Source organism: Citrus clementina, unplaced genomic scaffold (genome assembly GCF_000493195.1).
Source record: "Citrus clementina cultivar Clemenules unplaced genomic scaffold, Citrus_clementina_v1.0 scaffold_6, whole genome shotgun sequence".
In the NCBI taxonomy this organism is placed as follows: Eukaryota; Viridiplantae; Streptophyta; class Magnoliopsida; order Sapindales; family Rutaceae; genus Citrus; species Citrus x clementina.
In genome coordinates, this window is record NW_006262139.1 from 15700837 (window position 1) to 15717478 (window position 16642).

Below are 16642 nucleotides of genomic sequence, written 5' to 3' on the forward strand. Positions count from 1 at the left end.
TTGTTATTCGTGCTTTTATGGTAGTTCATTAAACTTTTTGTGATTAAAATATAAGTTTATTGTAATCTAATTTGGGTTCTTGTAATATGCTAAATCTTTATTTCTTGCATCGAATTTGTGTCATTCCATGTTGGCCTAACCCATTGTACACATCTAATAATGTAACTAAACATTAACGAGTATTTATGCCCTTCTACTTAGGTTCATCAATCAAGGACTCGTTTGATGTAAATAGATGAACTATATCTTCATTAGTGAAAACATAAAAATGTAAGGATCATATGGTATTACCCCATTTGCAATGCATGCCATTACCCCATTTGAAATGCAGGCCATAGTTTGAAGAGAAAGAGCAAACGACAGCGTTTAATAAGGACAAATGTTGTCTCCTATCTTATGAAGCCTGATGTGGTGTGTTGTGGGAGGTGTACGGGTACTTTGTTCACCCATTGGTGAGACATGACTGGTCTGTTACAATATAAATCCAAGTGGGAAAACTGAATATAAAGATTGAACTTATATGGGAGAAGAAAAAACTGAAAAAGAAAGCCGAAAAACAAAAAGAAACCAAAACAGGGAAAGATAAAGAGAAATTAAAAAGAAAAAGAAAAGCAAAGAAAGTGAAATGTGAGAAAAGAGAGAGAGAGAGAGAAAAAACACGCAGCACCCACTTCATCTCACCTCACCTCTCTATCTAGTGATGGCGTGATTTGCTTTTGCTTTTTTTCTCTCGACAGGAATCTTTGAAAATTGAAAAGCATCAACAAAACAATGAATTCAACAAAGTTAAACAAGAAAAAGAGAAGAAAAATTTGAGGTGAAAAACATAAGAAAGAAATCAAGAATGTAATTTGAGCCTTGGCCATCTCTTTATTTTGCTAATTGAATAATGAAGTTTGCTTGCAAAGTTGAGATTAGGCATCTAGGTTCGTGTTTGTTTTTTTTTTTATTATTTAAAGTCCGAATCAATCTAATTTTTTTTTGAAATATGAATGAATCTAAAAATAAATACTTAAATGGCATGTTTATTTTTTTAAATATCAAAATATAATGGGATTTTGTTTATTTTTATAAAAAAAAACTTAAAAGTAATTATTTAACGTTTATGTCTTAGTAAATAAAAAAAATTAAGTTTATAATCTACGAAGTAAGTATACTTTAGAAAGATATTTTCAGAAAATAATATTTACTTTTCATTCATATCTTTTTTCATTCGGATAAAAGTCATGAAAATTTACTTTTTAATTTAGATGTAAACATTTGAAAACCATATATATGTTACAAAAAATAAACAAGTAAAATTTAAAAACAGTTTGAAATTCGTAAAATTTCAAACTTCAAACATCTAACAAACAAGTCTTAAGTTTCCTTCTTCAAAATCATACTAAATAGATGGCTAAATTTAAAATATTTTTGGTAAAATTTGGTTCAAATAAGTTTAAGTAATTCCATGATAATAAGTGTTTAACAAAATTGAATTTACTAATTTAAAGAAAGATAATCAAACACATTCAACAAATTTTTTTTTAAAAAATGAGTATCATCTTTTTTTTTTCTCATTACAATTCTGAACACTTACCAATTAGGGATCCGTTATGGTCTGTTTAAGTTAATTACAGTCAAATTTGTGATTATACTAGTAAAGGGATAAGTATATTCTATTTCTAATTGAGGTAATATGGTTGCGGCGATAGAAATTTGAGTTTATATCTTTATTGTTAATGTTGACACTTGTTAATCATAGATTTATTAAGATGTGTTTTAATCAATCTCAGCTTAATTTTTTATTATTATATTCCAAAGAGAAAATATTTTCTACTCATAATCAAGGTAGTATAAGTGAGAGAACACTAGTAAATTAAATTTACCTTCTCTTTTTAGTATCGGCACTTATTAGTAATAAACTTTTTAATCTCGACACTCATCATGCCAATCATACATCAGGATTGATTTAAGTCAATCCTAGCTTGATTTGTGATTTTCGTTCCAACAAAGAAGTATATTTTTCTTGGTAGTTGAGGTAATAAGGTAACGACATTAGAAGACTAAGTTTATCTTCCTTTTGTTTTTATTCATTTTTCGCACTGACACTTGTTAATAAGAGATTTGTAAGGTATTGTTTGAGTCAATTAATTGTAATTATCTTTGAAAGAAAAATATATATTCTACTCGACTATGACTACTTTGGAGTTTCTTTAAGGTCGAGCATGAATCACAGCCACGCACTTAAAATGATAAATAGTAAAAAATTTAGTATAATTTTGATCGTGTGATTATTAAATGATACTCTATCTTATAGTGATTCTAATATAACCAAATCCATTCTATTCTAAATTGAGGTATTGATGACTCAAGAAAACTGAATTTCTCTTATTCTTTTTAACACATGCACTTATTAGTCGGAGACCTATTATAAGACCCATTTAAGCGGAACTAATAGTTTACTTTGAAGAAGAGAAGTATTGTACATGCTACTCGTAGTTGGGATACTAAAGGTGACATCACACTAGAAAAATTGAGAAAATTGAGATTATCAGATACTTATCATCGATCCGATAGGGATCTGTTTGTATGTGTTTACGTCAGTCCCACTTTAATAGATGAGCTGCCTAGAGCTCTACACGACAACGACTAGACAAGACAACTTCAGCTAGTTAAACGAAGCTTTGTTTAGCTGGTGCAACGCGAGATAAGCTCGTTTAAACCAGTTCATTATCGAAGTATCGAACACACAACTGTTTGTATAAATAAACTTGCCAAACAGAGTCTTATTTACCAGTAGGCACAAAATCGTAATTTCTGAAGCGAGTGCCCCTAGGAAAAACAAAAAGGGAAAAAATGCAGCAACGGGAAAAGAAAAAGAAAGCAAAATCAAAGCTCGGAGACACAGCGAGTCCAGAGTCCAGTGTTTTGTGCTTGTGTGTGTGGGGGCATTCGATTTTCTAAATTCTAAAATCTACGCGTTGATTTTTCTTTTTCTCTCTCTTTCTTTCTCTTTTTTTAATTTTTTTTTTCTCCCAAATCTTTCATCATTCCTCTTCTCTTTCACTCACCCACTGTCCGTTGGAGCCAAAACTGTTTCCCTTCACATTCTCTCTCACTAAATAACAGCATTATGAGCAGAGCCAGAGCTGGCATTACAAAACGACGCCGGTTATGAATCCAGCAACCGACCCACCACCACCACCACAGCCTCCACTTCAGCCCCACCGTCCTTCCACTTCCTGCGACCGTCATCCCGACGAGCATTTCACCGGCTTTTGCCCCTCATGCCTTTGCGAGCGTCTGGCCGTTTTAGATCACTCTTCTTCAGCGTCAGCTTCCTCGTCACGCAAACCCAACGCCGCCGCTGCACTTAAGTCCATCTTCAAGCCCGGCGGAGGCGGAGGGGGAGCTGGGTCTTCCTCGAAACCCCCTTTTTTTCCGGAGCTGCGTCGTACGAAGTCGTTTTCGGCGTCGAAGAACGAGGGCTTTAGCGGCGTGTTTGAGCCTCAGAGGAAATCTTGTGACGTTAGGGTTAGGAATACTCTTTGGTCGCTTTTTACTCAGGACGACGAGAGAAACCCTTATAAGAGGGAACAAAACAGAGAGACTGTCGAAGCAACTGAGAGTCTCAGTCGAAATTTGGGGTCTTCGGCGAGGCCCAGCTTTCAAGGTCCCGTTTTGGAGTCCCAAGAGGAAGGCAAAAGCGAGAGCGAAGGCCAAAACGAAAACGAAATCGATAAAGAAGGTAATGCTGATGACTGCATTAGGGTTTTAGACGAACCCATTGTAGGAATTGGATCGTCGAGTGATAAAGTGGAGGAAATTATTGAGGAGGAAGAAGAAGTAGAGGAGGAGGAAATAGTGGAAGTGAAGCAAGAACAAGTTTTTGAAGAGGAATTGAAGCCAATGAAAGACCACATAGATCTTGATTCTCAAACGAAGAAAGCTTCTGGGAGAGACTTCAAAGATTTTGCAGGTAGTTTTTGGTCAGCTGCTTCTGTGTTTAGTAAGAAGTTACAAAAATGGAGACAAAAGCAGAAGCTGAAGAAGCGGAGAAACGACACTGGGTCAGCAAGATTGCCTGTCGAGAAGCCAATTTCCAGACAATATCGTGAAACCCAGTCGGAGATTGCTGATTATGGGTTTGGGAGAAGATCTTGTGATACGGATCCACGATTCTCGCTTGATGCAGGGAGGATTTCGTTTGATGATCCACGGTACTCGTTTGATGAGCCAAGGGCCTCTTGGGATGGTTACTTGATTGGAAGGACTTTTCCAAAAATGCCCACCATGGTTTCTGTTGTGGAGGATGCTCCTGTCGTTCCTGTTTCAAGGTCTGATACTCAAATTCCTGTTGAAGAGCCGGCTATGAATGCTATTAATGAAGATGAGACTGTCCCTGGTGGGTCTGCTCAGACTAGGGACTATTATTCTGATTCATCTTCGAGGAGAAGGAAGAGTCTTGATAGGTCGAGTTCTATTAGGAAGACAGCTGCAGCTGTGGTTGCTGAGATTGATGAATTGAAGGCGGCTTCTAATGCTAAGGTGTCTCCTGCTACGGCTGATTATTTTAATGGGCCTAAGTTGGTTTATGGTGATAAGGAGTTGAGGGATTCGAACTCGAATTCATTGAGGGATGATTGTAGTGAGACTTTTGAGATGAATTTTAGAGACAATGCATCTGTGGTGGGCAATGGTGAAAGGAAGGTGAGTAAGAAGTCACGAAGATGGGGTAAGGCATGGAATATATGGGGTTTTATTCACAGGAGAAGTGTTAACAAAGATGAGGATGAAGATAGGTATAGTAGAGCTAATGGGGTTGAGAGGTCCTTTTCAGAGTCTTGGCAAGAGCTGAGAGGAGAAAGGAATGGAGAAGTTAAAGGGGGGTTTAATCCTAAGGTATTGAGGAGCAACAGCAGTGTTAGTTGGAGGAATTCAAGTAATTTTGGTGGATTGGGTGGTTTGAAGAAGAATGGTCTTGAGGCAAATGGGAATAGCAAAAAGAAGAGGGATGAGTTTGTATTGGAGAGGAATAGGAGTGCAAGGTATTCACCAAACAACATTGAAAATGGACTGTTAAGGTTCTACTTGACGCCGATGAGGGGCAGTAGGAGAGGTGGATCCGGCAAAACTAGGTCTAATCATGCCCATTCAATTGCAAGGAGTGTACTGCGATTGTACTAAATATGGAGCTCCATAAGGTGTTTCTTTGGGTTAATGTTAATTTTGCTGCATTTGTCACATGCCTATGTATTCTTGATGGTTGGTTGGATAAAAAAACATCCTTAATTTGTTGCCTTTTCTTTGAGTGGCATGCTTCTTCAATTATTCAAATAACATAAATTTTCAGTGTTACTTTGTCTCTGATCGCGTTCTTGTTAGAATCTTGAGTTTTTCCTTCATATGCTATGTTATTTTCTCTTATTGCCAGAAAAGGCTACGACATACAGACTAGATGTGCAGATATGCATAAATCTGATTGCTTCAGGATTCTGTGCAGATATGCATAAATCTGATTGCCTCAGGATTCAACTCGGTTCTCTTTGTTGCTGTCCTATTCAGAATTAGCTGATGTGATTGTACGACTTGCAATGTTCTTTCAGCATTTTGCATTACTGGCAAAGGGGTGATTGTGGTGGGCTCATGACCCCTTGCTTTGATACCTTTCCTAAAATTATCGGTATGGGCGCATTATAAGACCCATTTCCCCATCTCTTCCTTAACACTATAGGATTCTGTGGCATGCTACATGCTCTAGAATGAATACATGATATGTGAAGCCATTTACCTTATTTTGAAATCTATTGTCACATAGATGTTGAAAATGTAATTCATTGAATATCATTTGGTTTCAATGTGTCCTCGGTAGAATTTAGTTTTCTTGAGATGTGCATGTCTTCTGGGGCTTCTGTGAGATCTATTGCGATTGTAATCTTTGGAGCTTTTAGTGGGCAACATCTCTGGAAATCATAGTTTCTGAGGGCTTAAGTCAGATCATGCTTAGAATCTTGGAGCTTCAATGACCAGTGTCTCAGAGATAATATTGTTCGGCCTTCATGTTTTTACATATCCTTCACAAAGATCCATTCTCTCCGTTTAGTTTGATGACTTAAAGCAAAGAAAATACATTGATGCAATAAATGGAAAAATGATGATGCCAAAGTAATCAGTGTACAAATCAATAGCAAGGCATCTCCTTTCCTTGGATTTTTATTCTTCTGCCTTCAATTCTGTCAACACTTGGGTCTTCGGTCTTCCAATGTCTAATATCTTCATATGCTATGATGCTTTAACACTTATTTTTTAAATTCAGTTTGGTAGTTGACTTGGAGCTTCATCAATTGCAGAAGCAAGTTCAAAACCTGAGTTATTTTCAGAGCCAGTGTCAGGCAAAGCCCAGGATAGCTAGCATGTTAACTATTCTTCGCCCCTTAGTTTTAGACTTTTAGGACAGAGATACAATAGGTCAAGAAAGCGGAAATACGGAATCAAAATATCAAATATATTCAAAATGTTCATTCAATTGAGAGCAAAACTAAATAAGAACAAAGACTGCCGCTAGTTTACTACTGCATTTTTCGCTAAAGAAGTACCCCATTATCACATAATATTCAGAAAGAGAAATTATTTTCCAATACCTTTCCTCTCTCAACTTTGTAAAGATTTCTTTGTTGCTCAAGGGACACCAATTGCAAAATCTTACTCGAATAATAAAACTTAAGGTGACAAATTGGGTTGGCGTGTCATGACACTTTGAAATGACAGATTTTGATCCGTTTATTAACATTGTTAAAAATCCCAAACATTAATCAGACTCGTTCATTAATTGTGTCACCCATTTAACATAAATGGACTGGCCATGAATAATGATTTTAAATCAACTCAAACTAGCAAATTTGTGTGGTGTCGAGGGGTTGTGAAACAAATTCCCACTCCTAATTCCTAAACTTAATGTAGCAATAATTTACTGCCATCGAGCCATGCAAATCAAGAACATGCATTATTAAACATTAGTGCTCAAATCCCATTATACGAGCAGAATCAAGTTAAGCAATGATGATTTCTTAAAAATAAGAATTTTCCTTTTTGACTGGGATGGTTAAAGGTTTAAAACAAATAAGCATTTGCAGTCAATGGGTCTGAAATTATGCTTTCTCCATGATCAACAAAATGCCTCCAAAGTCAAAAAGATATTAAGAAAACATCCCAACATGTTCCTTCATGGAGGAGATAAAAGCAACAAAGGAAAGAAAAGAAAAAGGAGAAGGAAAAAAATAAAAAAGGATGAAGAAAGAGGCTCCCAACCCAATGGCAGGTCCAGTTAAGCCCTAATGGGAAGTGGGTGGGTAATAATTTTGTTTATTAAGGTAATTGAGAGCTCATTTTTGTCAACGATTGTGCACTCAAGCTTTTGCACTCCGAGGATTTGCTTGGCACTTCGATGTTTCATCTGCAGCTTATATTGACAAATTTAGAAGCCACTTGGGATAAAGAATTAAGATAAGAGACTGTTCTTCTGCATGCCAATGCAAGCTTGTTGGTATTTGAGCTGAGACTGAAATTACACTCGCTCAAAGCGGCTAGAATGTGAGGCCCATGTAGCTTTCAAATTGTGAAGATTATGGATTGCAATACATATCTCCGGGGCTGATATATGAGAAGACAATGCAAGATTCTCAATAGAAAAGGCTGATATTGAAAATTTTTTATTCAAAGGCAATGCTGAAAGATCGTTAACAAGTGTGCAGAGTTAAAGAAATTGAAAAAAAAAAAAATTGTTGACAAATGGGCACATATAACAATAATCGAGACTGCAATGACATGCACATATAGCAAGAATCATAAATATCATAACAGATGCGGAATATGTATTTGATTATTTTCCTTTATTGTACTTTATCCTCTTATTAAAATTGAGTCCTTGCGAATCAATTCTTCGCATGTAAAGACAAATTTGCTTACTGAAAATACACTTAGCAGTATTAAAATTTGAATTATTAGGGGGATTATTATGACTTATTAAAAATAATTGTTTAAACAGGAAAATCTCTCTATAGTTATAAAGTTGGGAATAGATTAATTTTATTAAAATGAAGAAGTTATAACTAAATAGAGGTGTAATTACAAACTTATTATTTTGAAACTTAACTATCATTAGTACAAGTGATATAAAGTATGCACTACATTAATAATTAATATCAAATCTAATGTATAGACTAAAGTACTAGCTAAGCAACCTAAGAGGGGGGTGAATTGTGTTTCTAAATATTATGGAGAAATTAAATCAAAATACAATGCAAATATAAAATAAAATTATGCAATAACACACAAATCACAACAATCAAAATGTAAAGAGATAAGGGAAAGAGAATCGAACACGAGATTTTTACGTGGTTCGGCAAACTTTGCCTACGTCCACGCCTCCAAGCCCACCGGGCTTAAGAATTCCATTATCCAAACTTTACATCCTAAAACTTAAAAATCTTTACAATTGATTTCCAAAATGTCAATCAACCTTTACAATCTGAGATTATCCTAAACCTCTTAACCCCAAGTGTTTCCCACACTATCAATCACTCAATTTGATGTTTAAGAATAAAAATTACACAAATTTATTTCACACAATGTATGTGTTTACAAATAAAAGTCCAAAGTGTGATTTGATGAAAGACTAATCAAGTTTTAAGCACAACAGAGATTAAATACACAATGACAAGCTCAATGATAATCATAGAATCCAACATTATTTGAATTTGATTGAGCCTTTTTTATAATTGGAGAAGAAAATTAGCCGTTATTGACTTTCTAGGCATAATCAGATTGCTGTCTACTGCTGTCAGATCACCGTTTTAACTTTGTGTAAGTTACCGTTATGCTGAATTTTGAATAATCGGTTCATTGTTTTGGAGTTATCGGTTTGTTGTTTAATTTCAAAGACATGCAAGGTATTTATCAGCTAGCCATTTGTGCTAAACTAATCACCGGTTGCAAACCAATTTCTCTCTAGAATTTGTTGGTTAGCCGTTATCAGTAAACGGTTTATTGATTCCAAATAATTTGTTCTTTAGAATTTATCGGTTAACCGTTTTCTAATAAATGGTTCACCATAATCAAAACTATAAAATTTCCTTAAAAAAAAATTTGCCGACTTAGAATTAACGGTTATCCATTTATTTCCATAATCTTATTAATGTTTAAAACAACTTTATACGGCTTAAAAATAATCAATTTTAAAGACTCCAACTTATTTATCCAGTTTGTCATCATCAAAATCAATATTATACAAATATGTATGTTAATATAGACATTGATAAAAGAGATAGACATGTTTCAAAAACTAGCATAGATATTTATGTAGTATTGGGAATATGTGAGTCATCTGTATATATTTTCTTTCATGTTTTTCTCTCAATATACATTTTATAAATACTATTCAATGATTTGGTAACAACTCTAAAGAATAAATCGTTGTCTTAAATAACTTTACAAAAATATTTTACTCCATCCTAAACTTTTAATATAACAGAACATATATATTTTGTAATATATAGATAATTATTACTATGTAAACACAAATTTCTTAAATTATTATAATGTGAAATTTATTATTATTTAAACTAGCCCAAATTAGGTCAAAATATTTTACAACTAAGTAGAGGTTATTCCTATATACAGTATAACTATCGATAGGAGTTATTATATTGAGCTGAAGAAATAATCGGTTTCATAAAAAGCAAGCTATATGTTTGATAAATTTTGTTTTTGAAAAATGAGTTTCAAAAGCAGAATGTAAGCTGCCATTTCATTTTTAATATTAAAATGTTGTGATAAAATAAATAATTACTATAAGTGACAACATAAAGTTATCCACAATTTTTTAATATATTCGGAATAAATATATTATAATTATCTTTTCATTAAGAGTAATGATACAATCACAAATAATTTTGTAAAAATAATGTTATACAACTTGATCTAGCGTGTTATCATTTTTTGAATTGAAATTAAGGTATGACCTGCATGATTTCTTTTATTGTTATATTTTTAATTAATCAATATATATATCGCATATCTGTTTGTATAAGTGTTTGTAGCTCTATAGTTTTTTTTTTTAAAGTATAAGGTTATAATAAGAACATGAATAATATAACGAATTATTATATTGGATAATTTTACAAGTTGCTTGTAAAAAGAAATCTCTTTTCTGCTTCGAAAAGAAATTGTCAAAATAGAGAATATTATAATAAACAATTTAAATAATTTTACTACTTTTCTGTCATTATCTATGAAGTCAACCGTAACACAACCTTAATATTGTTAGCCTTCAGAACCAAATGGCTTGTGCATCTTCTGCTCTTCTACTTATTGCATTAATCCAAAAGGTAAAAGAGGTTGGATGAGTTGTCAAGTTTAGATGTTTCTTTTTTGCTTCAATATCTACCATTCATTGAATGAATGAAAATTATTGTGAAAAATGAAAGTTAAAGATATTCCTCCTTTTTGTTCCTAACATTGTAGGTAGAGCGTCACTTGAATGACATAATATGTTTACACCCTCTTCATCTGATTAAAATAAAATAATACTATAAAAATAAGGCATAGGACAATAAATAAATTACTAGTTTGACATTCAAGATCATCTCTTCCTATTTGGGTGAATCTGAATAAAATCATCTAAGATTCTCTTGTTATAGGCGTCTTTAAATTCCATACCAATGCTTATGTGATGGGTTTGCTATCCCTTTGCATGTTCACTGTAGTTTCTATAAGGTCCAAGTTATTTTCTATGTTGCCGAGTATGCATGACAATGGCAGTTTTCTCTTTGAATAGAGATATTGATTTCAATGTAGCTACTCCATTTGAATTGGAGTTAATTGATTGAACCTTTTTTCCCCCTTCAATATTCTACCATCATGTACCAAATGGCCCTTGTAGAATTGATAATCACAAGCAAAAAACTATCAATAAAATAAATTTTTGTAATTCATACTCATAAGATAATATAAAAATATGTTTATGTATGTGTAAACATCAGAAACTAAACACAAATACTTACCTTTTATTATAACTCGAACTCAAGTGACAACCAGTGCAAGATATTTAAAACTCACCCTTTATTATTATCCAAACTCAAATGACCATAGGTGCAAAGTACATTCATGGCCAGCCTAACTATGACCAAGGGGCAAAATTATCATTACAAGTGCTAAGAGCAATATACTTCTTTTTCAATTGTATAAGGCAAACCATAATAATTAATTAAATTTTGAGAATTCTAATGATACAAAATTTCATTAAAATAAGAGTGTTAAGTCCTTTTAGTAATATGTATGTGTAAACCCCTCATTTTAGTAATATGTATGTGTAAACCCCTCAACTTTTACCCCTTATGATGGGTAAATTTAGATTACTTGAAAATTGATTATCCTCAAATCATTTCCCTTACTTTTGAAAAACTGAAGTTACCCTTATTTTTGTTCAAAAGATAAGGAAAAAATAAAAGTGAGTTGATGATCGTCTTTTTAACAAAAATGGAGGTAAATTAGAGTTTTTAAAAATAAAGGGATAATTTAAAGATATTCAATTCACGAGAAAGGTAATCCGGAATTAACCGCCTTATTATTACAAAGAAGTCGAGTGAGTATGAGACAAAACTATCATTGTATGTGTCAAGTGTAATACAATTCTTCATTCAGCTGTATAAGGTTGTACTAAATAATAAACTAAATTGTGAGAATTCTAATAATATAGAACTTCATTAAAATGAGTATTTAAAAAAATTTTAAGGTGCCAGTTGATTCAGTGGGTAAAATTACTTGAGTCCATACAAAAGATTTCGGAATCGAACCTTTCTCACACAGAGTAGAAACGGTATTCATAAAATTCTTGAAACATAGAAATAAGATCTTTAAAATTACATACACTAAAAATAACCAAACAAAAAAGGACTTGTATAAGCTTGTTCATGAGTTTTGAAAACACGAGTTGAAGTCCTCCTTCCAAAAGTTCCGGAGAATGAGCATTATGACAGGCTTAGCCTATCAAACTTACAAATATTTATCATCAACTTGATCTTCATCACTATCAACTTGATCATGGGAAGATCTTGTCAACCGACTCATCCGTCTAGGATTGGACACATTATAATAATAGCTCAAAATCATCTTTTTGCTCTTGGATGGGATACATTTTGCAGCATGCTCCCAAAAATTGGCTGCATTTGACAACAAATAAGTTTTCATGAAGGTTTCAAACATAATTTGTTCTTTCATTGTCCATTTCTTTGAAACTACTTCTCCCATCTCATCAAACTTCCAACTCAGGAAAGCAGGTCCAAGTTCAGACTGCAGATTATGCCTTGCTGAAAGCATATGGCATCTGATGCAGTCTGCAGATCCTGGAGAGACACAAGAACAGAATTGAGGTCCCCCTCTCCCAATTCTTCTCATGTTGCTCAAAGGACTTGCTTCTTCAATGGGCCAAATCTTAGTGCCCAACCATTTTAAACTTTCTGAATCATAAAGATTTTTTTTGGTTATTGGGCCCCTCCAATCTGGAACTTCAGCCTGGAATTTTGACCCAATAGGAATGATAGCTCTGGGAGGATTTTCACTCTCACTCTCAGATTCAGCACTCAATAAACCGACTGCTTGTTGAACTTTCTCCTCTGAACTTGATGAATGTGAACTGCTAATCAATTCGCAGGAATCCACCAGGGGTTGATCCTGAACTATATAGTTTTCTGGACTAAAGAAATCTGAGCCATTGAATGATTCATTTTTGTTAACTAAAGAAAAAATATCCTCACTAAATGGATCCCAGGTAGTTATACTATCTGAAGTGTTGGAATCAGTAGGCAGTTGCTTTTGTTTGAAACTATTATCAAATGTCAAACAACCATCAGAACTGCATGAGTTCCTAACAGTTTTCTGACAGGTCACTTTCTTGACATTTTGATAATTAGACCTCTTTGAAGCCAATCCAGAAGCCGCTTTGAAATTTCCACCATTTAAAAACTGCTCGAGCTTTCTCTTTCTCTGATGAAAAGAGGGAGAGGAAAAGGTTGTTGTCTTAGGATTAGGATAGTCAAAACTGGAAATTTAAATTTATGTTAAATGGATGGGGTTAAAGATCTTAACTCACAATTGCCTAAAATGGGCAGACGCGCTAAAATTGTAAAACAAGTATAGCTTGCATAATTGAGCTTACAATGGGGTAAAGAAACAGTTCTTATTTGACAAAATAAAACAATCATTGTAGGCTTCGCACAAGTTAGCAAAGTAAAGATACGGATTGTCTAGTGTTTTCTGAATGAAGACTGCAGAGCTGGAACATATTGGTCCTGAGACAAGGACTTAGAGAACTCTCTATACCTACATATAGACTGTCTTAACTGCTACACTTATGACTAGAAAAAAAAGGTCAGCTTCACTTGATAGGAGAGGACTAACTCTTGATAGGAGAGGACTAACTGAAAACCAAAGAAATAAATTTATGTGCACACAAAAGTACCAAAGAAACCTCTATATCTCGAATTGTGATCCCCTTTCATGCCCATAGAAAGAGAATACAATTAAGGGTGTGCATTACAAATAATACGAAAAATATGATTGAAAAGAACAAATCTGTGATGTTGTGAGAAACAACGAAATCTAGTAATTGATGTGGTTCTGTAGATGGACTTGTCAAAATAGCATAGCTAAGTCATATGAAAGGAAACGGCTCAATCAACAAAACTTCATGGCATGCCGCATTTGATTCAATCATTTAGGCCTTGAAATTGCGTTTTTCCTTCTTTTCCAGAGTCGATCACTAGACCCAATTCCAACATCATCATCTAAACTTGTATTCCCCTTTTGGGGGAAATAAGGAGCAAATATAGTTGAATTTGCTTAGGATATGTTTGGAATTGAGGTGATATGACTTCAATGCCGCAACTACTATAAAAGCACTAAATGTCAAATGTAAGTGGATGAATGAGGGATGAATATTCCCAAATAAAAAGTAAGTGTTCACCAAACACTTCAGCTGCTGTGCTTTCAAACGTGAGAAGCAATCTGCCCTAAACATACCTTCAATAGATTTGACCATAGTTTGTCTTTAAACCCTTTAATTGACTCATTCTACCTATAGACACAATACAACTGGCAAAGATTTCAACTTTTGCAGAATATATGCAAGAGTTCTGCAATTAACAGTGGAACCACAATCACAGTAGAAATCTGACCTTACACTCAAAAAGAGCATTTTATTAACTATTTTCTCCCTACGGACCAACATTATCAATTGATAAAAAGTAAAAAGACTTAGTTCAGAGCTTACCTGAGAACATTTAGCATTACTGATATGCCAAACTTTCCTCAATTGAAGAGCCTGATACCAGAATTTCTGAACCGAATCCCTCGATACATCTGGTTCACACGGATCCAAAGCAAGTAATTTTAACCACCCCAGCATATCTGAACCTGCAGTTGAGCCACAAATAGATTCTTTGAGGTCCTTTTGTTCTACATTAAGCTGTAATGCTTTCTGCATCATATTGTTGCCACGCTATTTACCAGTAATCTGCATTTGCAACACAACCACTTGAAACAACCTTTTTCCTTTTATTTTCTTAAATTCAACCCTGAAAAGGAACACAAAGCTCAACGTAGCAGCATTCACAAGGAAAATTAAAAAATAAAGAAAAAAGTTTTTTACACGTACTAAACTTGAGTGGTAATTATGCACTTCAGCTTACAATCAGAACCCATCTTACTAAAGCAAATTCCATGTATCATGTGGTCTAATGCAACGCCACATTAAAAACTACTGAAACATCATAACTTCATTAACTGTACATGCATGAAACATATAATGCGGGAAATTCTTGCCGCAAAAAATTAATAATCATATTTCCCGGAAAATAAAATCTTCAAGATTTTTTTCCTGGGAAATCACTATAAGCTTCACCAAACTTGCAAAACAGAAATCACGGTATATGTTAATATAAAAAATAACTCATAAATCAAAGCATTATGACGAAATAGAAACCCAAAGATTAGAATTTCTAGTTCGTTTTATGCGATTAAAGGAGTAAGCTAACCTCTGACAGTTGAGCCTTCTATTAATGGACTAATACCAACGATTAAGACTGAATGCTAATAGGATGGTTAAAGTGAAATTTTGAAAAAGATAGAGAGATGGGGGCAGAGGGAGGAGTTTGTAAAAATCAAGATGTTCAGGCAGAAATAAAGAATCATCTCACAATATACAATAGAACAATCCCAATTATCCTAATTAGTGAAAGGAAACGATTTTTACTATGGAAAAAATAATATATTTATGAAAAAATTTCAGATCTATCTATATTTCAATCAAAATTCAGATCTAGAATGAATTTGTTCCAAATTAAGATCTATAACGATTTCAAACAAATTCAGATCTATTTGGTTCAAAATTTTAAAATTTTATTTAAATTTTAAAATTTTAAATTAATTCAAGTCTATTCAGATTTCAAATAAAAATAGATTAAAAATAATTGACATCTTAAAAAATATTTAAAAGTTCAAAACAAAAAAGTTGAGATCTATACCTCACAAACCCAATGGATGAATGTAGGAGTGAAGAAGATTGGGGATTTATGAGAAAGAGATGGAATCCAACTATCTAATTTATAAGAATATGTGTCAGTAACCCTAAGGAAGTGTCGAGTGGCTCTACAGATGGCCAACGAGCTGTGCCAACCGTCAAAGAAAGACTCATGAGGGTCTATGGGCCGACACGGCACGGTCTACCATATGCTTAATGTGATGTCGTGTCGTGTTTATTATTATTATTAATATTATTATTTTTCTCCAGCCTGACCCAGTAAGCATGCTGTGCCATGAATCGTGCTTAAGAAAAAAGCATAACAAGTTTTTTTTCTTTTTCTTTTTTTTTCTTTTTTTTAAAAGAGCATGACAAGTTGTTGGCATATTTTTTTCAAGCACATATAATTATTTTGAGTCTATATACCTTTAGCCAAATTTAATAGAATCAAAAGTTCAAAATTTAAGTCCATATTAAAAAAATAATAAACTAATAATAATAAGAAAATGTAATATTAATTATTAAATTAGACCTACGGTATTAGAATTTTTTTTTTTCATACTTAGTAACAACAACAACAACAACAATAATAAGTTTTTTAAAGATTAACTTAATTATTAACTTGAACTTATAAAGAATCATAGATCATAGTTGATAACAACATTAATATATACATTTTATAAAATCATGATATTTATAATTTTATTTATCAACACGATAACATCTATTCGATTAATAAATTATAAATATAAAATAGTTAGAATATTCTTTTTGAAATTAAGAATGAAATGAATTTGAAAAACTTACAATAATGTAATACTTTAAAAGATTTAATTTCAAATTATTTGCAAAATTATAAAATTTTAATTTTACTTTCATTAAAAAGTGAAACGTACTTATTCCGAGCCTTTTAACGTGTTGTGCTTTAATATATCACTAATTATAATGTACTTTTAAGACTCACATGCCTAAGCTTCTTAGTCTCGTCCAGCCCGCATGCACGCCATGCTGTGCCGCATGCCCTAGCAAAATGTGTTCGTGTTGTGCGGACATGTACCATGTCCATACCATGCCACGTGTCACCCG

The 16642-nt window shown here is 33.4% G+C and overlaps 2 protein-coding genes across 7 annotated transcripts; one reads left to right on the forward strand and one right to left on the reverse strand.

The window, feature by feature from the left end:
• Positions 1–2693: 2693 nt before the first annotated feature.
• Positions 2694–5352, forward strand: LOC18040118 (UPF0503 protein At3g09070, chloroplastic). Its single transcript, XM_006429239.2, has one exon. The coding sequence runs from the start codon at positions 3157–3159 to the stop codon at positions 5167–5169; it is 2013 nt and encodes a 670-aa protein (XP_006429302.1). The 5' UTR covers positions 2694–3156; the 3' UTR covers positions 5170–5352.
• Positions 5353–11780: 6428 nt separating this feature from the next.
• On the reverse strand, positions 11781–15679 carry LOC18038013 (AT-rich interactive domain-containing protein 1). Of its 6 annotated transcripts, XM_006429240.2 has the most exons (4): positions 15561–15679; positions 14545–14612; positions 14309–14451; positions 11781–13023 (listed from the first exon to the last, which is right to left on the reverse strand). In XM_006429240.2, exons 2-4 carry the CDS (start codon positions 14555–14557, stop codon positions 12034–12036), a joined length of 1146 nt encoding a protein of 381 aa, XP_006429303.1. In that variant the 5' UTR covers positions 14558–14612; positions 15561–15679; the 3' UTR covers positions 11781–12033. The 6 variants fall into 6 exon arrangements, 5 of the variants coding, with proteins under 5 accessions (XP_006429303.1, XP_024037237.1, XP_024037233.1 ...); XM_024181469.1 differs by lacking the exon at positions 14545–14612; XM_024181465.1 differs by having other exon boundaries at positions 14309–14612.
• Positions 15680–16642: the final 963 nt, after the last annotated feature.

Coding starts and splice junctions, on each gene's coding strand:
- LOC18038013 (XM_024181465.1), bottom strand. CDS start 14,524: ATGATGCAGAAAGCATTACAGCTTAATGTAGAACAAAAGGACCTCAAA. Junction 13,024..14,308: donor GTAATGCTAAATGTTCTCAG/GTAAGCTCTGAA, acceptor TCTTTTCATCAG/AGAAAGAGAAAGCTCGAGCA.
- LOC18040118 (XM_006429239.2), top strand. CDS start 3,157: ATGAATCCAGCAACCGACCCACCACCACCACCACAGCCTCCACTTCAG.